The sequence below is a fragment of the Plectropomus leopardus genome, chromosome 1, assembly GCF_008729295.1.
Source record: "Plectropomus leopardus isolate mb chromosome 1, YSFRI_Pleo_2.0, whole genome shotgun sequence".
NCBI lineage: Eukaryota > Metazoa > Chordata > Actinopteri > Perciformes > Serranidae > Plectropomus > Plectropomus leopardus.
The window spans coordinates 20,678,656-20,705,553 of record NC_056463.1 but is presented as its reverse complement, the minus strand read 5'-3'; the positions used below and the strand labels follow the sequence as shown (position 1 = coordinate 20,705,553).

At 39.4% G+C, this 26,898-nt stretch overlaps 1 protein-coding gene across 2 annotated transcripts in view; it reads left to right on the top strand.

Annotated features, from left to right (window-relative positions):
• The window catches only part of tcf12 (transcription factor 12), a 102,279-nt gene that overhangs the window by 67,099 nt on the left and 8,282 nt on the right, over positions 1–26,898 (top strand). For both annotated transcript variants that reach the window (XM_042493816.1, XM_042493745.1), the window contains exons 9-15: positions 7,605–7,704; positions 9,365–9,504; positions 9,968–10,109; positions 10,265–10,335; positions 14,926–15,070; positions 21,801–21,874; positions 25,561–25,752. In XM_042493816.1, coding sequence (XP_042349750.1) covers positions 7,605–7,704; positions 9,365–9,504; positions 9,968–10,109; positions 10,265–10,335; positions 14,926–15,070; positions 21,801–21,874; positions 25,561–25,752 — 864 coding nt within the window. The remainder of the gene's footprint in view (positions 1–7,604; positions 7,705–9,364; positions 9,505–9,967; positions 10,110–10,264; positions 10,336–14,925; positions 15,071–21,800; positions 21,875–25,560; positions 25,753–26,898) is intronic.

Sequence of the window (26,898 nt, the reverse complement as noted above, 5' to 3'; positions counted from 1 at the left end):
GCTTTCATGTGTTTTCCTCACAACACTGTGTGTCTGGACTTGTTTTAGACCCCTTCAAACACTTCTATCATGACCATTTTCCTTAAAGCATCAGCTTGAAACAGCGCCAGATATAAAGTGGTAACCGCATGTAGAGCCAGTGTTTTGGACGAGTTTAAAAGAGTCCTAGAGAAGAAAGGGGGATAAATAATAACAGTACTAAAAGGAAAAGCATAATAAAGGCCCATTTTTCTTAGGGAAGTGGAAGCTTTCATCTCTCTATAACAATAATGTTCTCAATGAGTCTGCAGGCCTGTGTTTAGTCCAGGAAGCTTCGAGTGGCAGACATGAAAGGCTCCAGTCAGACTGTACAGACCGGGCTCTCACTGGAATATGGTATCTATCCTCTCCTCCTCTCCTTTCTTCTCCTCTCCTTTGCTCTCCCCCCTCCTCCCACATGATAAAGGTAATGGGGAGCTGTGTGGCTCTCAGTGACAGTAAACCATGGTAAAATGGCTGTCGACGTTCTGCCCCCCGGTGTTCGCCCCCCGTCTGAGGCCCCCGGGGTTTAGGAAATGGAGCATTATTTTCATGTTCTGACGTCACGAGCCGGCCCCCCTTTGCAGCTGTTGCATGCTTTACAACTCTGTGTTTACAGGCAGCTAAAGGTCTCGCTCTACCATCACCAAAACTCTCATATTTCACATTTTATAAATACAGTTTGTCCATCTTTTTTTTACTCTCTTTCTCATTACCTGGATTTGGATTCAAGCTTTTTTGCCGCACATGTTGAGCCTTTACTTTCTCTCACTAATGACTCCTAATTGGTGTGTGAGCCATGTGTGGGAACAGGTAAATTGTGTTGCCAGATGCTTGTGTTCTTTCAAAATACCCCATTTTACCTCCATGCCTGTAGACTCTTTTAATCATCACCAAAACAAAAAGATCAGACACAGTGGATTAAAATGTGTGCAAGATAACACTTATTTATGCACTCATTTGTTTGCCTCTTAATTCCACATATTAATGAAAATCCTGCTTAGAATGAAATTATTTTAGTTCCAGTTTGTTGGGGTTCCTCTGCAGGAAAATCTGCATTTTTTTTTTAATGCGTGGAATTATTTTCTTTTTCTCTTCTTCTTTCTAAATCCGCTCACACATTTGTTTTCTGTCCCGCCCACTTCCCTTTATCTTTTCTGCACCCACCTCCCCATCACCTCCCCTCCCCCTCGTTCTTTTCCTCTATGCCTCAGCACTTAGAGGCTTAAGAGAGGGATGTACCACATCAGCCACTCCCTTCTGACAGCCACCCCCTTCCCACAGTGCGGAATGGTATGATCCTGCTTTGCATAAGTTTCCTCTGAGTGGGTCGTGTGTGGAGGCCAGTACTGGAAGAATTATTAGACCCTTTTTGAAACGGCTTGGATGTATGTCCAGAGAGACAGCTAGTGGACTGCTGTAGTGTGTCTGTATCACTTAAACTGCTGAAGCTATAATGTATTGTGCTTACCCTGTCCCTGGAATGGGCAGTAACTCTTTAATGTATTACTACAACGGGAAATCGGTGAGTAGTCTCTTTGGGAATGTGTGTGTGTTAGACAAGAGAAGAGCTGGAAGAAGTGTGTGAGTGTGAGTGTGAGTGTGTGTGTGTGTGTCCGTGTGTCTGTGTGTGCGTGTGCGCCGGCCTCAGTCTGCTTGTCCACCTGACTGTCCTTTTGTCTTTAATTTTAGTTTTTATTTATATTTATTATAACATAAGAGCACTCTGTTCGTGTGTGTGAATGCATGTGCCTGAGGCTCCTCTCTATTTTCCATTACATCAGTTATAGCTGTGTGACAGTACACTTTAATAATTCAAGTGTCTCAGCTGTGTTTTAAACTTATTTTAGCTCACTTTTTATGCTGCCCGGCTGTGGACAAACAAGTCATTATTCCAGGCAACACATAAAAAAAAGTTATGCCATTTTAAGAACTTTTTCTTTTGCACAGAACTGAAACTGTTTGGCCCCAAAAAAGTTTTTTTGTAGCCTTGAATTTATTTTTACTGGCTGGTTGCTTCAGCTCCGAGACTGGGTTGAAATAATAACAAGTGGGAGTCTGGGAATGATTAAGGGAAAGAGGCTGCCTGTTGAGGTTAGACTTTCCTGTTTGCAGATTGAGCTCTAAGCACCAGTGTTGCTGTTATTCCATCTGTTTTTAATCACATTGGCATTCTTGACGCCACAGGGAGCCTAATGTGATTTCTGAACTTCTCTGTAATGACCTCTTTGATTTTTGTTACTTTGAAAATGTTTCTTGTGCAAGTACTTTATGAATCACTGTGTGTGTGTGTGTGTGTGTGTGTGTGTGTGTGTGTGTGTGTGTGTGTTGCTGCACTTGGACTTGATGGGGTCGCAGCTCAGTTATTGGTGTAAAGATGGGTTGTTTGTGTGATGCAGGAAGTTTTTTAGAAGGTGTCCCTTCGAATTAAATCCTGCTTTTATGGAAAATTTAACAAAACGATCCAGTGGGATTATGAATGTGCTTAAAGACACAGTTCTGACAATAGCTGGATGAGCTCTGTTGTGCATTTCAGTAATCCTTAAGTGATGATCCTGTCATAAGCAAATTACACAGACAGATGTCCACCTGTCATTGCCTGTGCTATTTTTGCTGTTGCATAAAGAGCATGAAGGAAGAATAAAAGGGGTTCATCTTTTTATGATATTGTCCTGAAAAGGTCATCTTACTCATGCTTGTGCTTTAAGTTTTCCTCCTAACCTGTTACAGCATTTCCTCTTTGTTCCCGCTGGTCAGAAGACGACTTTGATCTTTTTCATATTAAGTATTAACAGGCTTGTGTTATAGTCGGTGATGCGGAGAAAATTGATAACATGTGGACATAACAGGCTAACTTTCTGATCAAAAGCACTTGTTAAATAACTTTTTTTCTTTTTTCCTTTGGAAGAAAAAGGAAAGTGGCACTCATTCTTTGCATCAACTCGATCCACAGTAATTTGTTATAATGCAGAGTTGCATAGCAGGCTCACCATCTGGAGCACTGGGAGAATTCGCAGTGGGCCATTGGCTTGTGAGCTGGTGGCACGGAACCAATACAGATGGAGCAGCTCACTGATCTTTCTTCCATTGCCCATTAGTGAAAAAAAAAATTGAAGTAAAAGCCCTGCAGTGATTGTTGCAGCCTTTTTTCCCCTTGTTTAACTAAACAGAAAGCTTCCTCTCCACAAGTGGAATGTCGTAAAATTAGATCCAAAATAACTCAAAAGAGACAACATGTGTTCTTTATACTGCCTATTGTTGTTGTTTTGTCATGCAACAGGTTATATCACGCTTTGCTGAGGTGAGCACTCATAGCCAGAAGCTTATCCGTACACGTGTTGCACATGCACTGAAGCATGCATGCTTATGTGCAACATAAACTCAGAGCAGGGGCTGGTGAGTTTGTGTGTGTTGACGTACTTATATACTGTATGTATACGTCACATGCATTTGCGAGGAGTTAATGAGGTTGCATTAATGCCAGAACCAAATTTTTGCGGTATTAACGACTGGAAGATGTTATTCTGCTGTGTGGCTGCTCTATTTTTAGAGGACCCGAGTCCCAGCAGGCTGCTCTGCCGTCAGACTGTGCATTTTGATAAAATATTTTGCCGCTTTGCTAAAGAAAAAGTAAATCAAATATGCTGGATCTGCATTTATTTGTTTCTATTACAAGAAGGGATGTGTGTGATTGGTGGATTAAACATAGCTACCCTTACTAGTCGGCACCAGAATAACTTGTAGGTTAAACCTTCAGTAAATGATCATTATTAAATACAATTGCTATCCCCCAATTAAAATGCTGTTGTAATAATCAGGCACGTTTCCCAAAGATATATAATCCTAAAGGATATTGTAGTTAATCAAATCTTCCTTTTTTACTTTTGTTTAGTGAGTTGTTGACGTGTTTTTAGAGTTAGTGCAATGTTCATAATGCATAATGCACAGGGCAACACTTTTCAGCAATATATAAAACACCATTAGGTCATTGGAAAAAATTAACATTTTCAAAAAGCTCATATAGGCAATATTTTTTCACAAGATGTTTAACCTTATAGATTCAGTTTTACTAAATTTTGACTGTATTCTGAGCGTTTTCTTATTTTTAGACTCATTGACTAGTATTAGTTTTCTTCCATTTAAATGTCAGGAAAATAGGTTGTTAGAAACATTCCTAAATATAAGAAAAAATTAAGTCATACATCCAAATGCATATTAATGTGCTTTGACTTGGGTGAATAAGATAAATTATGTATCTTTGCATTTTTTTTTTAAAGACATGATTCTGTTTTATTCTTTTCGCTGTTTTCCACTTGTGGTTCAATGTGGTTAATTGTTGTACATCTAAAATATTAATTTGTTTTTGTGTGAGAACATTTGCATACATTTCGGTTCCATATCAGTAAATAATTCAGGCCTTTAAATTCTATTAATTGTGAGTTCAAGAGCTTTATATATTTATGCAGTGTTTTGACTTTTCTCACTTGTATAATTTTAGGACAACAGGATTTTTATAAAGTTTTTTTCAAACTCAACCAAATAAGTGTGAAATGTTCTTGTCGAGCTCATAAAGCTGGCAATGTCTGCAGCTTGATTAACACATTCCCGAAGTCAAACTAACTTCTTCGATCAAAACGTCTCACCAGTGAGAGATGGTCTTTTTCTAGACTTAAGCTTTAATGTCACACTTTAATGCATGAAAATACTGAGCTCTTTATTTTCCAGAAAGCATTGGCAGGTATCATGCACAAATGTTGAGCAACGCCCCTCCAAGCAGGCTGAGCAGAGCAGTTGTTTGAAGAGGCATTGTGTCTGTCGTGCACACTAAGCCTCGTAAGTGTGTTAGATTTGGACTTGAAACAAAAAGCCCCAGAGATATGGTTCGATTCCAAATAATGACATCCAGCACAAAAACAGGACACGCCATTAAGAGTGCGTTTGAACTCTTCTCTTTGAGCTTCTTGGCCATTAGCCTGATTTTCCCTTGGTTTTATTTTTTTAAATTTCCATTCCTTTCCTGTTATTACCTTACATCCTCAGTGTAAGTTGACAGCTTGTGTTTTAACATTTAGTATTTTGTTTGGTGTGGCATGAACTTCAAAGGCAGGTAGGCTTTGAGACATGGGGGGAGGGTGTGCGGGATATATTTACTTCTCAGTTGAGTCAGTTTGAAAAGCACAGCCAGGAACTGAACCAATAACTTGATATAGTGTCTTCAAAATATTTTTTACTATCAGGACCTAAAATCTAAGTCACAGAGCTCATCATTCACATATCGCTGACGTTGATATTGATTTTAAGGAACTTTTGTTTGTTGTTGTTGTCGTACGTGGGCTGGCAACCTTGTTCATCTGTGAACTTTTCAGCGCTGCTCCACTCTCAGATCTTCAGAACAACGTCTTTTTTACTGTCCCTCGAGTAAGGCCAGTGGGTGAGAGACACTGTGCCTTTGCAGTGGCTGTTTCAAAGTTTTGGATTAACCTTCTACTTTAGATCAAATTTTGCCCCTCTCTTGACACTTTTAAGACAAATCTTTAGATTTGCAAGTTGTTAGTGGCCTTTGGTTTCTTATTGTTTTTAATATTTTTGTCTTTTATTCTGTCTTTTATTATGTAATTGATCTTTCCAGTTTTATTCTGTTTTAGATTTGCATACATATAATATTGCTTCGTAATTCCTACTGTCATTTATTGTTTTTAGCGTTAATTGTATTTTAACTACTATTTGTGTGCCATTCACTTTAACAAGTACAGCACTTTGGCCAACTCTGGTTATTTTTAAATGTGCTATATATAAATATTTTGATTTGATTTGATTTATCATGAAGTAAATTATTTCCTCATTGTTTGACTTATTTATGGGTAGTTAAATAGTAGTAATGGTAGTTAGATAGTTAAATAGCTGTCAGATGATTGCTTAGGGGAAAAAGCTATATTGTCATCTAATTTATTTTCATTTGGTTTTCTGCTTGTCTTAGTTTTCCCTGGATTAATTTTTGATACATGAATAACAGCTAACTTAATGCATCTTAGGTATTGACTGGTTGTATTGTTGTATATTTGGTTCTCTTTTATACAGTGATACCTTTCATGCTAGTGAACCTCAGTATAGGGTATATGAACACTGGGGAAAGAAAGGGTACAGAAGGGAATTTATTTTTTAATAAAAAAATACCCGCTGATGCTCAAACAACTGGTGTAAGTCTGTGTTGGTGTGCTGATCCGTGTGAGTGACGGCTTTTAATTAATGGCCTTGTAAAGGGAAACCCAGGTGGGCCCTCTCTTCCATAGGCCGGCGGAATGAGGCACCCAGTGTTTGGGATGGTTTATTAATGCTTTGACTGGTTAGCCCAGGGTAAAAAGGACAATTAGCATTATCCGCTGCCATATGCTGCCCATTGAGACAGAGGCAAAAGACAAAAGCCCGGGCTCCTGTGCGAGGCTAACCTGAGATCTCCATGGAACTACTATCAACCCCGGGCACATGTGTAAACCAGAGGACCCATGAGAGCTCCACCCCTCCCAGAGCACTTTAATTACACACCCAGACAACAAAACGCTGGAGTCCAGCTCAGCCAGCAGAGCTGCTCTCTGCATTGATATTATGTTCACATGTGTGCTGCGTGTGCGAGCGAGTGATTGAATTTATATACTTTGGTTGTGCGGCATATTTTCCATCAGCGCTGTGTCATAAAACAACTTAAGCAAGTAAACAACCTTTGCGGCAGTCATCACATCTGCAGGCGTTAGAAACCAACCTTTGAGGAGCTAGCTGTCATAATGCCAACATCTGAGCGAGGCCATTAAAAGAGGGATTCATCTTGCAGAGTTCAGGACACAGGCTGGAAATGTGCAGGTGGAATCGAGCTGGCAGGTCTGGCTCTGATTAGTGTTACAGCACGGTGGGGTCATCCAGTCCTGTCTGTGGGAGGGAGGATTTGTTCAAACCTTCTCTCCCTCCTTCCCTCCCTCATGCTCTCTCTGTTTCTGCCTCACCCTCTCTCTCCCTCCATCTGGAGTGGATGAAGTCACGGACCACATCACTGGTGTTTGGCCTTCAGTCTCTTTGATCCTCCCGCCTAGCTTGGCACACACACAGCTGTATAACAGCATGCCCATTGTGCCTCTCCTTTCACTGTACCACCACCAGCTTGCAGGTACAAATATAAAGAAAGCAAAGCAGGCTGTTTTTGTACCACTTATTTGATTTCTGCCTCTCTGGGAATGTTGTAATTTGCCAGGCATTTAGACTATGCATGGAAGCGAGTATCATTATACTTCCATTAGAGGTTGAGTTGATCTGAAATGCAAATACCCCTGATAATCTACTCCTCCCCTCATGAGCTTGATTGCTTGCTAGTCATTAAAGTGTGTTTGTGGTTTTCAGAGCCTTATCTGCAGTCCATGTGCGTGTGCCATCACATACTTTATGTACCCAAAATCTTGATTGGAATTGAGATTTGAAAGCTAACAGTGTTTATAGCTGTCAGCATCATCATACTTGACAATACTATGTGTTACTGTATGGTTTTACTGTGTGGTGGGCAAAAGGCGATATTACTAATGATATATGTGCTCTCATGGCAGGTGTATGCACCATCTCCAAACTCAGAAGACTTCAACAGAGATTCACCTTCCTACACTTCTCCTAAACCCTCCAGCAGTATGTTTGCAAGCACTTTCTTTGGTAAGTTCAAAAGCAAGTTCCCATGTATACTCTGCAGTATTGTATTACTGGATACTAATACCCGTTTTCCACCAAATTAGTTCTGGTTCTTAAGCCGTTACCATTCAGGACTGGAACCTTTGTGCTATCCAGCGAACAGGCCAAGTTTCCACCATTTTAATCAAGGCTAAAAAACAAACAGATATTTTTTTTTTATCCAAAAAACAAGTATGGATCAACTACTAATTAGACCACTGCACCCACTGTTGCCCTCTCCATCCTTTATTTCCAACCTGTCAAATATAACACGCGCCCTGATGTTGTGACGGTTTGCACTTTAGGTTAAGAAAGCCCCGGCTATTTTTGGTTTCAGCTGAAAAACAACTTTTTGCATTCTGAACCAATTTATTTTTTGTCGAAATGCTCTGAATAGCTAAAAATTAATTGCAGGAACTGGAACAAAACTTGATCCATGTTGGTGGAAAGAGGATATAAGAGAGCTACCAGATTCTTAAATTACAGATTTCAGAGTTATATTATCATTACTTTATTCTTTTATTCTAATATTTCTAGTTTTGTGTAGAATAGGTACAGTCTGTGTTTTGGTGTGAAGATGCAGAGCTGGAAATGTGCAGCAGTTTATAGCATTAATAACAAAGCACTCTGGCTCAATAGACCACATTGCTACCTCACAGTTCCTTGTGTTTTCAATCTTCAAAAGGACACTACAGACCTCTTTTTGATGTATTCACTGTGTTAAGTGTTGTGCTTTTTGCTTTTAAAGGGAAATATACACATTTTTTGCGTTGTTGTCATAATGAAGTAAGTAAATGTTGCACAATGTAATGGCTATTAAATTATGACTCTATCAGCGCTTAGATTGGTCCCCTGTAAGCCTCACTCTCACAACGCAATTCTGTCTGCCACCGGGTACGATGTCCCAGGAATATGAAGGCTCAATTTACGTCACAAAGGAAGTGCGTCAGCAGTTGCACAGCCACCAAAACAGGAGGATTATAAAGCCTTTGTTTTCCCCTGAAGCTATCTATTGCTATCCAAAGGTACCAAAGAGTGTCAGTGTAAGTTCTTTGCCATTATTGTCCCCAGCAGTGGAAACTGTGGACAACCAAAGTAACTGTGAAAAACAAAATGCAGTGTATCCTGTTTAGTGGGTAGTTGCCGGACTCTTAGGACAGTGAAAAGCAATCAGGTTGTCTTTGCGACAGTGGTGTCAAAAATTATATCACTTGGAAACGCTGGGGGGAAAGTTGAAAAGTAGTCTGTTTCCACTCATCGTCCTCACATTGTCACTTGTGGCAGACTGACTTACAAATGGCTGAAACATTATTTTCCAAAAACTCTTTCAGTACTGATATTTTGATGTTATCTGTTTTTATATTATCTCTTCTATCTGCTAGTTTTTAGCAGTATATAGTAATATCAGTATGCAGTATTTATTTCAGCGTGACTGACAGAAGAGCAGACTTCTTCGTTGGTTTTATCTTTGTGTTATCTCAGCTGTCTTAAGGATGAGTATCATGTTTCTGTTCCAAGAACTAATGGACCCCAAGTTTGAGGGCTCGGGGGTTAGCTGCTGTCTGGCACTGTGTCACAACTAAAGCCCATGTTGTATACAATAATGAACTGAAATATACTGAAATTATTCATTTATTGCCTTTAGATGGTACCCACAGTTCGTCTGACCCTTGGAACTCATCCAACGGGATGAGTCAGCCCGGCTACGGAGGAATGCTCACTGGATCTTCATCTCACATGCCACAGTCAGGAAACTACAGCAGCCTACACTCACAAGACCGTTTGGTAAGCAGCACCTCTCAGCTGGTGTTATCATAACAGACAGACAGCTGATAAATAACTGTATGTTGCTTTATTTTGCATTACACTTATGTAAAAGACCTAAAGTGTATTGTAACCTAATACAGCATGTGAATTCTTTTTCAGCCCTCACAGTTAGAGTGGGTGTGTGTGTGTGTGTGTCTTAAGTTGTCTGGTTATTATCAGTGAAGACACTGCTGACCCTTTTTGTCAGTGTTTGATCTCCGCCTGCCTGCCTCAGCTGGCTGGGCATCACAGGGAGCCTGCAGATGCTGCCTGCCCTCTCTTTATCTCTGTCCCTCCCCCCACTAACTTTTGCTTCATCGCAGCCTGGGAGATGTCAAAGGAGAACATAAAATTCAGGCAATAAATAAGCTCTTTCTTTCTCACACACACACATACACGTTTGTGCCTGAAAATAGAGCGTTTCTGTTTCTTTATCTTCCAGAATTACCCCGCACACTCAGTCTCTCCAGACATCAATGCCAGTCTTCCTCCCATGTCCAGCTTCCACCGAAGCAACACCAGCACTTCGCCATTCGTCACTGCAGCGCACACCCCGTCCGTCAACGCGGCCGATGGGGTCATGGGTACGTTCTTGTGTTAACTGTTTAGCTACCTGCCCAGAATGACTAATTTATCGGCCCCTCGATGTAATCATCACTGGACAGCTGCTTTATAAACCATGACCGCTCGTCATTTGTTTGAGTTTGCTGTTAAAAAGCCTCCTTCTGTGTTTTCTTAGCTGCTGCAAATCGGGGGAACGCCACTGGAAGCTCACAGACTGGAGATGCACTGGGCAAGGCTTTAGCCTCGGTGAGTTACAACCCCAGTTTATTTAACCATTCATTCATAACATCAATGAATGCCTTTCCAAGCACACAAGTATCCTGGTTTGGTTTGGTCTCATCCAAAGTTCAAGTTCAGAGTTATTTATTTGTCAAGTGAACAACACTTGCAACAACATTCATTGTCATTGAAATAAATGTCTCACACTCCTCTAATATTGCCATTTCGGTATGTATAAAAAATTATACTGGCAATCCTGGTTCAGGATATGTTTATTGTATGGTTTTCAGAAACATGGATAAGGTGTTCACATGACATAGTATCCTTCCTTTTATTGTGATACTTCAGGTTGCGTATTTAGGTCTCTGAAACCAGGACATGGAATGTATATGTGCAACACATTCTCCAAAAACCTGATCATATCCAGGATACCCATGTGCAAGTAAACACACTCAATCTGGTTTAAGCCTTTGCTGTCAACCACACAGAAGTATCTGCGCACCCCCTCAAGTATGACCTCCTCTTAGTTGGTGTGAAGCTCATATCTAACTTTTTTGCACACATACTTTCAAATAATTTTGCATTTCTCTGCAAAATATATGTCTCCATCCAAATATATATCTCCATCCAAATATATGTTTCCATCTCCAAAAAAGGTGACCTCAGTAATCAAACTGGGAATTAAGTGCTATACTGACTGCTGATTAAAATAGAAAAGCCCAGAGGACATGTTTGTAGTTGTTTTTTGGCCTAAGCCTGGATAATTGTGAGCTTAAACTAAGAGCATTCAAGAAAGAGAATTGTACACTGAAAATACTCCTAAAGCCAGTGGATTACACTTCACTTCTGAAAACCAGCCCTGGATATTTGTGACATCATGTAATATATCAAATGTATCATAAAATGTGTTTAATTTGTTGTAGCTTGTATAATGGAAGGAAAATGGTCTTGTCATTCAGTTGTTTGCACATCAGGTGACGCATAGACTATTGGTTTTAGTTTGATTCAGTCTCTATTCAGTGTTACAGTACCTTAAAGCTCCCTCATATTAAAGCTGTAATAAAGAAAGTTTTAACAATATACTCATTTTCAAGTATGATTAGAAAGAGCCTCAAGCTGTCTTTAATTTTCACCTTAGAGGGATTTTTTCTCATTAAATTATATTAGACATTTAGGAGAAACTGAAATACAAAAAGTGACTTTTTGTACAGAACAAAATGACCATTTCTTGAATTGCATAGAAATGTTAAAAGTAGTGATGAGCTGATATACGATTTTATTGATGTTCGCGATTAAGAACACTCGCTATAAGTTAATGATGCTGAATTTTTGTTATCAGAATAATCTTGAATGTCATGCTTAGAGGCACCCGAAAACACTGCTGGACAATCAGTAATAAAAGACTGCAAAAACAGACGCAACAACCTAGAAAAAGAACCGTCAAAGATCTTAATCAAGCATTAGCATATCTTATATTGAATTATATGCCATTTCAAATGGTAAAAAGAATGGCTTTTTAGGATTGTTTGATTGCTTAATTTGCTAAAAAAAAAAAGATGTGTCATATCTGTGATGCAATAAAAATATTTGTTCCTTTACAAAATGTATGGTTAAGTGATTACAGTTTGTGTTAGTGCCATTTTAAGGTTTTTAAGCATATTTTAATGATCAACGGGATAATTTTGCGCATCGCATTTATTTTGGCCAGGATACTCATGACATGAAATTTGTTTATCGTCCCATGTCTAGTAGATTGTATCTCAACTTGAAGGTTGTAGTAACGAAATGGGCATTACTCATCTTTTCCCAGTTGTTGCCTTCACGGGTCTGTTTGGAATCATATTTCCTCTCTGGCATTGAATTTGTATTTCTGCCTTTCCGCGTATCAGATACGTTTAAATTCAGCTTTATTACAAGCTGCTTTGGATTTTAAAAAGTCTAAACCCTACAATTTTACTAAATATCCCTTAGATACTGTTTAACATGTTGTGTAGACAGTATTAATTTCACACACCCCTGGCACAAGCTGCACATTCAGGAGGAATATTTCTCACAAGTGCAAAGCCAAAATATGAGAGTTTAGGGATGGTAATAACAAATTAAGTCCTTTATATTTGCAGACTCAATTCTATTAGCATGACAAAGCTGGAGTGAAATGGACACGGTTGGACTGGGGTGGGGGTGGGTGGATGGAGCAGGGGGCACAGGGGAGTTTATAACTGCTGTGGCTCAACTCCACGGGCCGCCTTTTGTAGAGCTTTTGTTCTCCACCCTTTTAAATTGGCCGTGCTTATTGGCCCCATGCCGCCTGCGGGAGCGTAACTGATGATGAGGCGGAGCTTTTATTTATTCCAGTAAAATGAGCCATGTTTCACTTTGAATGCAGCGTTAGTAGCCGGTGAGTGAAAAGAATAGAAAGTCATATATTGTCGGGTCAGAAGTCACGGTTATAAACAGCTTGCTTTTGAGAAAGTGAGAAATATTTGGATATATTTGTGCTCTCAGAGCGTTGAAAAGCATAAATAGTCGTTCCTCCCTTTAGACAACAGTCAATCCCTCCTCTTCTACACTTCAATGAAACCTCCATCCTTATACTCCAAGTTGATTGAAAAACTAAAGCCCAGAGATCAAGATTGAATAAGGAGATTATTAATAATGAGAGCATTCTATCATCCCCCCTCAGAAGTCAAACGTTTTCCTGCAAGCTCAATTTGATCTTAACTTGGAGGAGAAATCTCTGAGGATCTGCTGTTTTTTTCCTCTGCTAATTAGTCAGGATCCACCAGTAATACCCGCAGTTCTCAGAGACATGTTCCATTATGGCACAATATCCTCTTATTACAGGAGAAAAAAAATCAGGGATGTGTTTGTGCTTTAATCCAGCATTTGTTTAAACAAATGAAATCCCAGTGGAAGTTCTGAAGACGTAATCTCCTCGTTCCCCAGTGATTGACATCATCCTAAAACTCAGTGACCTCGGTGTAACCTAGCAGAGGATGCACTGACACAATGCAGTAACTGTGAATTGCCTGTTGGTGTAGAAATAAACCTGAAGTAACGCAAACTTAACTTGTGGCACCAAACAAAGTATTTGCCCTAGTTGTCCTCCTGATAGAGTTTCGAAATGTGCAAAAATAAACAGATTTTGAATCCTACTAGATTTTGATAAATGGTTCACAACACAATATCTGGTGCAGGCTGAAATGCAGCCCTGTGAGATTTACTGTTGTTGGCTTAACAGGGTTTCCAGGTTGGGCGTCTGCACTTTTTGAAGGCACAGAGGAATAATAACCAGAATGACATTACACAAGTGAAAAAAAGCCCCAAATTTCCCTGCTGTAAAACTGCAAGTTTTATAAGTTACTATTAGGATATGACTCATTTCAAAAACAGAAAACTCTCACTTTTTATTATTGTTGCATTTTAATGGAAGCCAGTTCAGCACCAACCTATTAATTGCAGGAGTGTGACCTTACTTCAACCTGTTACATTTTCATATTTGCACGTCAAGATCTGCCCATGTAAGATGCATGACATATAAGAAAAGGAAGTCCAGTTTTTAAAGTTCGGATGAAAATGCCCTCATTTAGCAATGTTAAAGGGAAACTTGACCGATATCTAACCAGCTCTGTTTTATCGCAGGTCAAACATCAGTCATTTGCACATACTGCTATGACACAGACCTGGTTGAAAATCTGCTCAGTTTCTCTTTAATTAAAATAATTAAATTTGCTATTCAGGTAGACAGTATTGTGTTGATCTTCACCCTCCACCACTCATTTATATCCATTTTTCACCAAATGTGTGTGTGAGTTTTTTAAATGAGGGAAAACATGCTCATAAACAGGTGATAAACTACTTTCCCATTGGTAGTAACTCTGCAGTGAAAGCGTATGCTCTCTTTTTTTCTGGAGTGTCAGGCTCATTGTCATGAACCAGCAAGAAAACACAGTTAGTAAAAAGTAGAAAGCAGAATGGAGACCAGTGAAAATGTTACAGTAGTTACTTCTTTTGTATATATCTGTTACGTATTCAGTCTTTCTCTCTCTCAAACTTGGTGCAGAGTAAATATTGAATGATGTCAGAGTGCTGCTTGGATGGAGATGGGATGCATCATTGTATCGAGTGGGAAAAGGGGCTAAAATTTGAGTGTCCACCTGGGTGTCATATTTCCATTACTGCTGATCTGAGCCAATCGAAGCTGCAGCGACTGCTGCAGTCGTTTGACCTGGGAGTGAATGCTGATTGTAACCTTTCCCATTAAATACAAAATTCAGATGTCAGTGGGTGTTAGTGGTTTTACAGAAGAGTGCAGGAGTAAGACCCAGGTGAAAGACATCAAAGTGAATATTGTTTATGGTCCATTTTGTTAAGGCCGTGCTCTGAGCACAGATGACTGTTAACGACTCACATGTATGCATTTAGAATTTTTATTACACCTCTGGCAGTAAAATTTCCATAATTGATGATACATTTTTGGCTTGACGATGGTAACAGCTGTTAAAGAAATGGAAAAACAGCGACAAGTGATGTATATACATATGTATTTCATTTCGGGCTGCTGATGCTGCATTAAAGATGACTCTTACTTATCTTGTTTCTTCTCTGCTCCCACAGATTTATTCACCTGACCACACTAGCAGTAGTTTCCCATCCAACCCGTCGACACCTGTGGGTTCTCCTTCACCTCTGACAGCCACAGCAGGTGCTGCCTCAGCAGGTACCGTGGTGACTGCTGCCGGCACCCCGTCTGGAAGGCCAGGTAGAGCGCCAATGTTTGATTTTAATCTCACACACACCTTCTATGCACCTACACTATATCTTAAAAGAACATGTACATCACTGAAACTGCTTTAGAAAGACTTTTTTTTAAAGAGCCTGTGACAGACACACATCAGGTTGTGTTTAATTCTGCCTCAACCTGGAATAGCTAAGAGGCTTTCATGAAAATGGCTTTCTATTCATTTAATTGCTTTAACTATGTAGTGTATTAGGTGGATTAATTAAAGCCTGAGCAGAGTGAAATGTGAAGTTTCCCTAAAACCTAATTTAATACACCTTTTAGTTGTGAAGGAGCTCTACTCATTCTCTATGATTTATCTGTGCCAGGGCAGTTAATGCCATTTTTACATTAATCTATTGTAAAAGAAAGCTAAGTTTAGCTTGACAGCTGCAAAAAAGCCTCACATTTTAAATTGTATTACATCTCTTTTTGGGGGACCATGTACAACAAACATTATTCTTAAGTGAAGAGAGGAGATGCTTTGCACCATGTGATTTAGCTCTTAGCTGCTTTGTGTGCATTTTATTTATTTAGGGACGGAGCATGTTAATGAACATCAGTATAAGAATATACAATGTAAACATGCTGGTGTCTCTCTGCAGTCTGTGAGCACACAAAGTGACATGACTTTTACTTCAAGCAAGAAACCAGTGTTGTTAGTTACACCTAAACCTTAAAACGGTACCTGACTTCACTTGCTGGTTCAGTGTTCACAACACTGGCTTTATTTTCATGGCGGAGAGAGCTGCTCCACATAGACTCCTGATGACTTCACAGACTGGTTTTGGCTCACAGCTTTTTAGGAGGGTCTTTGTTCATGTTCATAAATTTAGATCTAGCTCACAAGTGTTTTTGGAATAACATTTGAGTTTTGACTTAGACAAGGACTTTATTTTTAAGTAATGGAAATGAAGCTTTAATAACAAGCCCTGGAACGGCTGTAAATGAAAAAGACTGAGGGCTCTGGCTTTTAGGGTGCTTAAAGATTTGAAAATCTTGTAATGAAAATGTTTGAAGTGGGTGTTGAAATACATTTTTGAAAAGCCTTTCATATTTTTTGCAGAACTGTTATCCAAGTTTTTATGGCTTATAATAGCGGCTCATGGCACTTGCCCTACTTTGTAATAAGACACAATTTTTGGGAGTAGATTTATTGTTGCGTAATCCTGTTTTTCAACAGTGCTCGGCAGTTTGTGTTTTTGTGTTAGCTTGGTTTTTTAGGATGGCTAAACAAGCCTCCCTCTGAATTGCATTTATACTTTGGAACAAACACAGGGAACAAAAACAGGAAAGTAGTTTAAAAAAAAACAGTCCACAGCCCGTCTTCTAGCCTCGTACAAGGAGGTTCCTGTTTGTAATACACTGGGTTTTTACAGTGAAAAGAGACGTGCATAAGAAGAATATGGATTGTCAGACGTGTTGACAGAGGCCAGAGAGTAATGGGAAGTGAATGAGGGGAAACAGTAAGGGAAAGCCCGGTGTGTTTTTTCAGCGGGCAGTTGTGTCATGTGCGGTAATGGAGTGGCGACAGCTGTCTCTACGTATGCCCCCCTTATCCTCAGCTGTTGCCCTGCCCCATGGACAGCTGTTCCCCCCAACACACACACACACACACACACACACACACACACACACACACACACACACACACACACACACACACACACACACACACACACATACACACACACACACACACACACACACACACACACACACACACACACACACACACCAGGCTGCAAAAGGCCTTGTTTATCTGCCAGTGGGTAAAGGAGTGCTGCTGTGACTCAGCTGATGATGAGGTCGATGACGGCCTCACTTGGGGAGATCCCCCCTCTTGACCTATTTACAGTACAGAATGCCACACCTGGCTACATCACATCACAATAGAGTTCATAGTCCAGTTTGTCATGTAAAATGTTCAGAAATTTAAAAGATGCTGTTATGTCATGATAACATGTAGAGCTAGGCAATATAGAGAAAATCAAACAATTTTATATTTTTTGATCAAATACCTCAATATTGATATGCAAAGATATTGTCTGTAGCAGGCTTTACAAGGTCATGAAAAACCTGGAAAAGTCATGGAATTTCACTGTCACATTTTATAGGCCTGAAAAGTCATGAAATTAGTAAAAATCATTGAATGTTCTGGAAAGTCATGGACCTTTGTTGCATGTAATGAAATTACTTGTGTAATCTTCCATGGATAACCTTGCATGTAATATAATAATAAGCATATAGTAATCAAGAAGTCTTCTTACAGTGTTCATTTTGGGTCTTTTCAGGCATAACAATGTATGGAAAAACAATTTTAAATTTACAGAAATTATATTTTTTTTCCCATGATTATCCCATGATCCTTTGTCTCGCAGTTACCCAACTATCTTTAGCTAACCACTTGAGGCCAGGACTTTGTGCACATTGAAATTATAAAGGCATAAAGAGTTCCTCTCTAGTCTCATGAGCCAAAGAGATGCAGCAGCAAAAAGCACCTGTGGTTGAAGCCACCCCCGTCAGGCGGATTAATAATGCCATGTCAGTTGGTCACGTAATGCCCCCGAAATAAAACAGCTGTACTGTATTTTGAAGCAGCCCATTTCATTGCTTTATTTTCATGTAATAAATACACAAATGTCAGTTGAATGATATTCTGAATGAAAAATAAAGGAAAAAAACAAGAGATATAATAGTCTTCCCCATATAGTTTCAATTTTACCTGAACAGATGTGATCTGTTAAGTTCAGAAAAATACATTTCTATTATTTAGGAACCTTTCAAACCAGGAAATGACTAAATGTATGATATTATGATCTCTAAAATGTAAGATGAAAGCTAGTCTCATATCACAATGTCAATATAACATTGATATATTGCCCATCCGTAACATTATGTGATGTTACAGAATATTTCTATCAGGGTGTTAAGGTTTTATGATTAAAAAAGTTCAGTGTGTTTTTATTAATGGTTTTTATGTATATGTAACAAGTAAAAACATGCAGTAAAATGAGTACATGTGGGATTTTAGGAAATGGATATCATTTCACTAATTATTCACCCTTATTACGCTTCTGGGATTAGAGAAAGAGCGATACTTTGAAATTGGCACAAAATTTGGCTCGCTGTTGAAAATCCATTCATCATTACGATTACACCGATATACAGCACATTACTCAAGACTGGTTTGTTCAATTAGCCCTCTCCAGCGCACGTGGGAACCAGAGCCCCGGGCTAATTTTTCACAGCCGCCAGCCAGCAGAGACTCATGTGGAGTTCCTGTCTCACTCACCTGGGAGAAGGCTGAGGCAGAGCAGAGGCTTTTTCATTTCCTCCTCCAAAGTCACTTTTAATAGTCTGTTAATTAAAGTCTGATTTATCCAAGGCTGTGAGAGTAAAAGAACATAAAAAACTCCAGTACTGAAGGTTAGTGACATTTCATTGGAATGAATTAATGGAAAATCAGCTTTCTGAGCTTCAGGGACGTGCGATTTTTCTTGTGTTTGTCAAAAGTTTACATTAGGGGTTTACTCTCTTTCTCTGTTAGTGTTATGCTTTTGAAAACCACTGTGTTAAGTTCAGTGGTTTATTATGTGTCTGAACACATAGGCTGTGATTAACAGTTAACAATAAGGGCCCAGACCGACCAAGCTGATGAACAGCCATCGGTCATCACCGATGTTGGGTGATTGGTTAGCGTCTGTTGCCCTAGTTTTTCACGTGTATCCCACAATGTTGGCAATAGTCAGCTTTTTTTTTTTTTTTTCAGAAAATTTAGCATGTTGAGTAAGCGTTAGTGAGAGTGGAGCCCATCTGTGAGTGAAATCACTTTGATTGGCAGAGGAGAAACAGAAGCAAACGAATGACCAAAGTCAGGGAATTAGATCGTAACAAATGTCATTTTAGGTAAGATTTTTATTTTAGCCACCGAGCTCATTAGCAGCAAAGGTTTGTAATTGTTTATGTTTGTTTCGGCACATTAAATATGCTTTGTTTTTTCAATATCAGGTTGTGTTTTTAATGTGCTTACTGGCTAACAGCGATCTTTAATCTGCCTTGTCAGTCTTCTGCTTTTTCTTTTATAATGACAAACGCAAACTACTGCGACCTGCTGGTATAATGAGTTATTTCTTCTCACGCAGGCGCAGGACAGATGTGCTAGCTGGCAATTGGCTGTAGACTTTGCGATGTGTTCTGGTGCAACTTTCTGGCCGAGACACAGGAACGTTAGGCAAAGCAACAGTCGGTCTCTCAACAGTCGCCACTAGTTCTTTGATGTCACTTTGGTGTGTCTGGCAAAATATTGTGACAGTCCACTCCGACATTACACTCAGGAGTCCACTCTTTAGCTTATTAATAGCTCTATGAATGAAAAAATAAAATAAAATTTGACCCTAGTCCGTATCCTCTAGGCCCCTCTACTATAAATGCTTTCCTGCATCTTGGTCTGCATGTGTCATTGCCTCTATTTTATTAGAAGAATGTTTTTTTATAGTCACTTTAAAGGATAGGAAACCAAAATAAAGTCTCCATCTGTAGAGTGTGCTGCAGTGGGATGTACCAGGACGTAGGCTGGATTTGGCATCCTTCCACTATGATAGACACCAGTAGAGCACTGAAAGCACTGAGCTGGAGAGGCCCACAGATATCCTATCCTGTGAATAACCTGGAAAGGTTCATTATTGTCAAAGTCCATTAAGGTTATTTGATTGTATAATACTTAGCCTCCTGTTGCACATGGCAGGCAGGTTATTTGGATAATTGTGTTTTAGGAAAAGAGAAAGAAAGAAATTTTGTGCTGGAAATGTGATGAGCAGATGTGGATTCCTTTTCCTTTGCACTAATTTACACCAGATCGAACCAGCTTGATTTGCTTTCCTGTGCTGGCCTGTAGATTTACTTTTTGGCTCAAATAGAAGTACAACATCCACTGTGAACTTCTTCCAGCCAAAGGTAAATTGTAATCTCTAGGACAGAGTATCTTAAGTTTCCCCATAGTAAGATTACATGATTAAATTGCATGATTTTTCATTTGGAATGAAAAGAAGAAAAGTGCAGCAGTAGATTTGGGACGCACTGTATGAGTATAAATAAAACAATGGAGTTCACATGTTTCCAGATGTGTATTCCATGAAAGACATGAAGACAAACTGCCTGCACTGCCACTAGGGCTGCCCCCTGAAAGTCCAAGATTCAAGTCATCAGTTTGAGATCCCTCAGTCGACTGAGATTCCTTCTAGTCAAGGAGTCGATTTTGTCTTCTAGGGACGTTTTGGTCCTCAGATTTAGCTGCAGAGTGAGGGCTCCTCTTTCTCATGCTGCTCTCTGGTACAGGAAGCTGCAGACCCAAAACCAGGGTGAGTCTGAATGAGACGGAGACAGCTGCCTGAAAACAGAGGCTTTACACAGTCAGTGTCCAAGATAATATTACCTTCTGCCTTCTGCTTTAGAAGTGTTGAATTTACAATACAATACAGTCTCTGGCTTTTGTTTGATATATAGTGTTGGCAAAAAATGTTTTTATGCATGTTTTCGATAGGGCATTAGTAGTGGTGGGAATCATTAGAGGTCACACAATGCAGTATTATCACAATACCTAAGCTACAATGCAGTATTATTGAGATTTTAAATGTGTTGCGAGTACTCCGATAACATATATTGTATTATAATGCAATTAATAACATTTTTTACCTTTTAAGAAAAACTTAATCAGCATCTGTTTTATCTAATAAGGTAGTTTTCTTCTGTGCTCATCTCACTTCAGTCATTATTTATTGCAGCAAATTGTATCTAGTAGACTAAGAAAGCGATTGATACTCTGTATTCTAGTAGGCTACCAAATGTTTAATTTGCATTTCTAATATTAATAAAATAGTCGGCATCCATTTATCAATACAATATTGCCACGCAAAAATATGTGATGTTTTACTGATTGATTGATTTTTTTCCCCCTGACTCCTAGTCATTAGCATAGTTGCTGAACCTGGTTCAAACTCTAAGGGGTCTGTGAAAAAGAGTTATGAATAGCCAAATATTTGCTTTGAACTGCCAAATCTGATACGACTGACATACATTAATTCTGTGTCAGGTCCAGTGCTAGTGCTGCCACTACCTCACCTGTCAAACAGACTGACAGAAAACTTCAGAGAAAGATAACGCTGTAATGAAAGAGTATGAACTGACTGAACCCATATGCTTGGCATATTTCTTTCATCCAAAACTCTGATGAAGGCCATGAGCTGAAACACTAATAAACCAGGCTGCATTTTTTTTATCACTCTGATGTGTTTCTAGAGACTCAAAAGTTTCCAGGAAAGAGGAAGTGTGAAGGAAAACTAGTGTTAAAATCAAATCTCTCATATTTTTCTCCTCAAGCTTCTCTTAGCTTTGTTCATTAATGTGCATATTCAGCATACATTTCGGGCTGGAAGTGGGTATTAGACGAACCCTCCGCTGGCTTTTGTGTCAGGATGCAGTCCAGCCATCAGGAAGTGATGCAACTGAGCCCTAAAAGATAAAAATGTCCCACATGGAACAACAACAAACCAGAAAATCAGGATGTCAATGTGTTATGACTGCGTGTTATTGTGTGTGTCAGTTGGCTTTTGTGTTGGAGGACACAGTGGAGCAGGATACAGCTATCAGCCATGTTGATACCAAACTGAATTAGAGGATTGACCTTCGCTACATCTCTTCCTTTCTTCATCAGGTACCAACCAGTGGCCCCGTGCTGGTGGACAGACCCCCTCCTCTCCAAACTATGAGAACTCCCTTCACTCACTGGTAAGCTCCCTGTCTGCCTCCGCCTCCCGTGATGGATGCTCGCTTTGGATAAGTTACCCGTGAAGGAGCTAGCATTACAGGGAGATTCCTGTCTGACAAATGTTTTGCAGAGGAAGGTGGGGGTAGAGGGATAACCAAACTGAACAATACCTGTCCCTTGGGGCTTGCCATCTGTCCTCCACTCTGTGGGCCAGGACGGGGATGACAGTTGGGGGATGGGTTTCGTTGGGGGGGCTGGTGTGGGGGTGGCAGCTGTCTGCTGAACGACTTCTCCAGGATTCCTTCGCTGCCATGCGGCCAGAGCCACAGATCACCTTTCATCCAGCGCTCTAACCTGATGCAAATGTCAAGTATTAACATTTTTTCTTCTGGGAGGTTTATTATAGGTCGAGGTATTGAATTATAGAGCGCCTACTACAGCACAAGTACAGACAGATTTTCATGATACTTACAAATGTAGGAATAAAGACAAGTAATACAGAACAGTCTATATCAAAGCAAGACTCAAAGAATGTTATTTCAAAACGATTTTCTTATTGACATTATTGTCTGTTTAAATGATTTATCCACAAATTTATCCACATAATACAAAACTGCACCATTTTTGGGTTGTAGTAGCTAACAGAACATTATGAAGAGCAATAGAGAGAGATGTGTGTTTAGATATCAGTGGACAAACTTTGCTTTTATTTTCAAAATAATATGGCGGAGGTCTAATTCATTTATCTCTCCCTTATCCTTCTTTCGATATAGTGGTGAGGGTGTGTGGAGCCAACTGTCCACTGTAGCACTAGCTGTCCGATCAAATGCGAAGGATATGATTCGATTTGATTATCATTTCCTATTGAAACAAAACATTAGAGCAGTTTTCACTAAGTCACAATACAGAAGCCAATGATGCTTTACCTTGCGTTTCATGGTGACTCAAAAATTTCTCATAATAAAAAAATAAAAGTAAAATTGCTCAAACTCAAACACGATTTTAAAAAGCCACACTCATTGCAGTTGCAACCTTATGACATTGTGCCATTCATATAGCCAAATGCACGTGAAGAGGATATTGAACATCACCTTATAGATGTCTCTGCCCGCTCGGCCTGCAGCATTGTTTTGTCTCTTCATGGACGCTAAAGATAAATGAGAGTACACAAGTGGAGCTAACAATGGCAGTGAATGAAATCAGATCCCCTGAAAATTAGCTGCTGATAAAATTAATGTGGAAACAAAATGTAATTCACATCCTGTTTGACATAAAGGCAGCACTGCAGTAGGTGGCTTTTATGTTTTTATATGTTTTATGTTGAATCTTATAGTTTGAATGTTATCTTTGTCTCGTAGAGGGGAGGGCAGACCTGTAGTCAAGTAAGTGTTGGTAGCTTTTGACAGTGGCAAACATAAGTAGACTGATTTTTTTTAGTAGAGTTAAGGAAAAACATATTTCTGACTAGGTGTTTGAAAACCGTAGGGTCCGTGATGCAAACTTTCACTGACACTACATTTTTTGTCTAGACAATTGAAAAAAAAAGACATTTAAAAAAATAATTTCTTTATTATTTCTTTTGGGAAATTAAAGATTAAATTGGCTTAAAAAGTAACATAGAACCTGTGGATGAAAAGAGTATTTTTCAGTTTATAATTTTACTTAACTATGACGCATAGACTGAGCTATATGGGTGTTGCAAGAAGGTCCAATTTATTCATCCTTCCCTCAACTTCAGTGACAATCTTGCAGGTGGAAAAAACTTTGGATGTGTGTGGCCATTAAATCTGTAAGAAAATATAGTTATTACTGCATATTTTTTCACATCTAAGCTGTAAAAATGGAAAACATTGAGCCTTAAGGGTATACTAAACAGGAATTGTCGGCTGCTATTTGTTAATAGTATTGCCAGCGAAAGTGAAAGTAAAAGCCAACTGTATGTCACTTTGCCAGCTATATTTGCTCTTTTTTGGCACTGTGTCCCCCTTTTTTAGCAGCTTCTTTTCGAATGTTTGCTGCTGACTGTCTGGCACCTGGTCGCTACCTTTGTATAAGCTGCGACCTCACTTGCACACAGTGCCCAGGAATATCCTGACCACAGCAAAATGAGAAGAAAATGAGAAAATACAGGGAGAGTCTCTGCGGATAAATACACCAGCACACACTTCTAGTTGGTCACAGGTGATGATTGAGAAGGAGTCATTCTGTATTAGTGTATACATTGTTTTTAGAAAAAATCCTACATAGTATATCTTCAGGAATACTTAGTCTTTATGCCCAGTGACTCCAGAGCCATTTAGCCTCATAAGTGGTTACTTAAAAAGATTTGATTACTGTTTTTAATGAATAAAATATTCCGCTGGCAGGCAGCAAGAGGAAGTAATGACATAATCTCAGGATTTGTTCAAGAGTATATTGAGATAAAAGCATGGATGACAGTTCCCTGGTGAGTGAGTGAGTCAAAAACTACTTGGAAATTTTGGAAAGCCCCATCATTTCTAAGAAACAGTGATGAACAACTGTCTAAGCATGCAAGTTGAGGATTAGATTACAGTCAAAATGACTAATCTTGTAACTGAATATGTTTGTTTAGGATGAAACTCATCTGTATTAATTTCTTTTGTAGTCGCCTTTGATAAGAAACATTCCTGTAGAGTGTCCCAGTGCTTAATATCACTTGAGGTTAGTAAAAGGCACAGCTGGATATGATGAACATAACAATGCAAACTAATATTATGCATTATAATTTGTGTCGCTCGAAGGGGGATACTGGACTATGGAGAAGGCAACTTTTACCAATAATTTATTTCAGGAGAGAAAAAAACTCAAAACTTGGGAGCTGACCCTGAAAAGAAACTTTAGTGCATTGTATTTAATTTAATGTGGAGGATATTAACTTTTTGAAACACCTCCTGCAAACCCAAAGAAATGAAGAAAAGACCAATACTTTTGCAGGGGTTATTAAATGTGCAAACATCCTTACAAAATGAATGGTCAGCATCTGTGTGCTTCCCTCCAAATCCTGCCCGTCTTGTCTGTGTGTCTTTACAAAAACAATCTTTATCCACAGTGTGTTTCTAGTATTTATAGATACTGATCTTTTTTACATAATCCTGTCTTATTCTTATTTGACTTTGCCAGAAAAACAGAGTTCATCAGCAGTTACATGAGCATCTCCAGGATGCCATGTCTTTCTTAAAGGATGTCTGCGAGGTACTCTTCAGACAGAGTCTTTACTCATTATGTGTCCCATACGTCTTTGCATTCCCCATTTTCTTTTTGACTTGCAGTCCACGCACCAGTGAAATGCAGTTTCATTTTTATTGCCTTTGTTGCCATATTGTCATGTTATATTTTAGCTGTTCCAGCTTGCGGTAATCTGTTGAAGTTATACTTAAATGTTAAATTCTGAATTAATCGCTGCAGCACTCCTGATGTGCATCTGTCCATTATTGGGTTTCACAGAAATAAATTAATTTGTTGACTTTTACAACTCAAGCTGAAACGGCTCAGTTGATATTGCATTTGAATTGCCTTCTTTATCTCGTGTTTCAGATGTTTGTTTTTTTTCTTTTTAAGTCCACGCCATACAATCAGTGTTTTCAATTTTTGTCCTAATGTGCTTATACTAAGCTGCTCTGTCCTTCTTTTCCTCTCTTCTCCCTCTCCCTAACCCTTCACTCTTCAATCCCTCCGGTCCTCCCAGTCTCGAATGGAGGATCGTCTGGACAGACTGGATGATGCAATCCTTGTTTTGAGGAACCATGCAGTGGGCTCCACCGCCAGTCTGCCCAGTGACATACACACTCTGCTGGGACAGGCACAAAATGGGCCAATAGCAGCCCTTGGAGCAAACTTCCCCGCCTCTGCATTGGTTCCAAGCCGGACAGCAGCGATGGTATGTAAACTTCACATAAGTGTTAAGATCTTTAATTTTATATGTATTCAGGGTAAACTGGGGGAGAAATAATTTTTCTTTGGTGCTTGTGTTATTTGTCAAACTTCCCAACGCAAGAAGCCATGGCCACCTGTTCATACAGGTCTGCTGCTATGTGCAAAAACTAGACATTTTCCACACATGAACAGTTGAATTTATCCTGACATTTTTTCCATAAGTGTCATGGCTGGCCTAAGGCTCACCCTCCTCTGGAGAGCGGCTGCATTCACAAGGGTGAAAGAAAAATGAGAAAAACAGGCAGAATGAAGTGAAGTTGTGCTTTGGTGTAGGAAGTGTTTGTGTGTTGCACTAAACCTCTTGAGAAACAGGAGAATGCAGGTCTCAGTATAAATCATGGTGTGTTCGCCCATCCTCCATCCGAGGTATTTCTTGCAAAAGAGCCAAGAGATTTGAACACATCTGCAGTGGAAATTAAAATACGGCCGCTCGTCCAACTGTAATCCAGAGGTGATTAGGAGTAATCATTTTCACACACAGGGAAAAAAAACCAATAAAAACAATGCTGAATTTGTTCTCGAAAGGTAAGGAAAGATAAGAGATAAAAGATAATACTTAAAGGTGCGTTTGTATGGAAATATATCTTGCATCCACAAACTCTGAACAATTAACACTTAAAAACACATTAAATAACATTTGCAAGGATGCCCTGCAACAGTCGTCTAAAACACAATACACAAGAAACCATATGCCCCTTAGACAAACACTGTTAATGTGACAAACCCATCTACATAACATCTACGTCCCACATTCAAAAACTCAAACCCAGTCACAGTATGATCCCAATCTGTGTTGTGTTGTAGAGCAAGTGTGCAAGTCGCCAGCTGAGCAGCGCCTCCGCTAATTCACCAGTAGGTTAGTTGGGTTAGCTGGAAAGATACTGAAAGCAAATGATGGAAGAAAAAGTCTTAGACAATTAAACATAAAGCCCTGACGAAGACCGTGAGGCTTGCTGCTTATAGCTGAGTCAGAAACTTGTGGCCTCTACCAGCCAGTTAGGAGGAGTGATGAGTCAGCAGTCAGTGACAGTATAAAACAATAAAACAGCTTTTTTAACAATTTTGAATCACCGCAACCATGACACCTCCT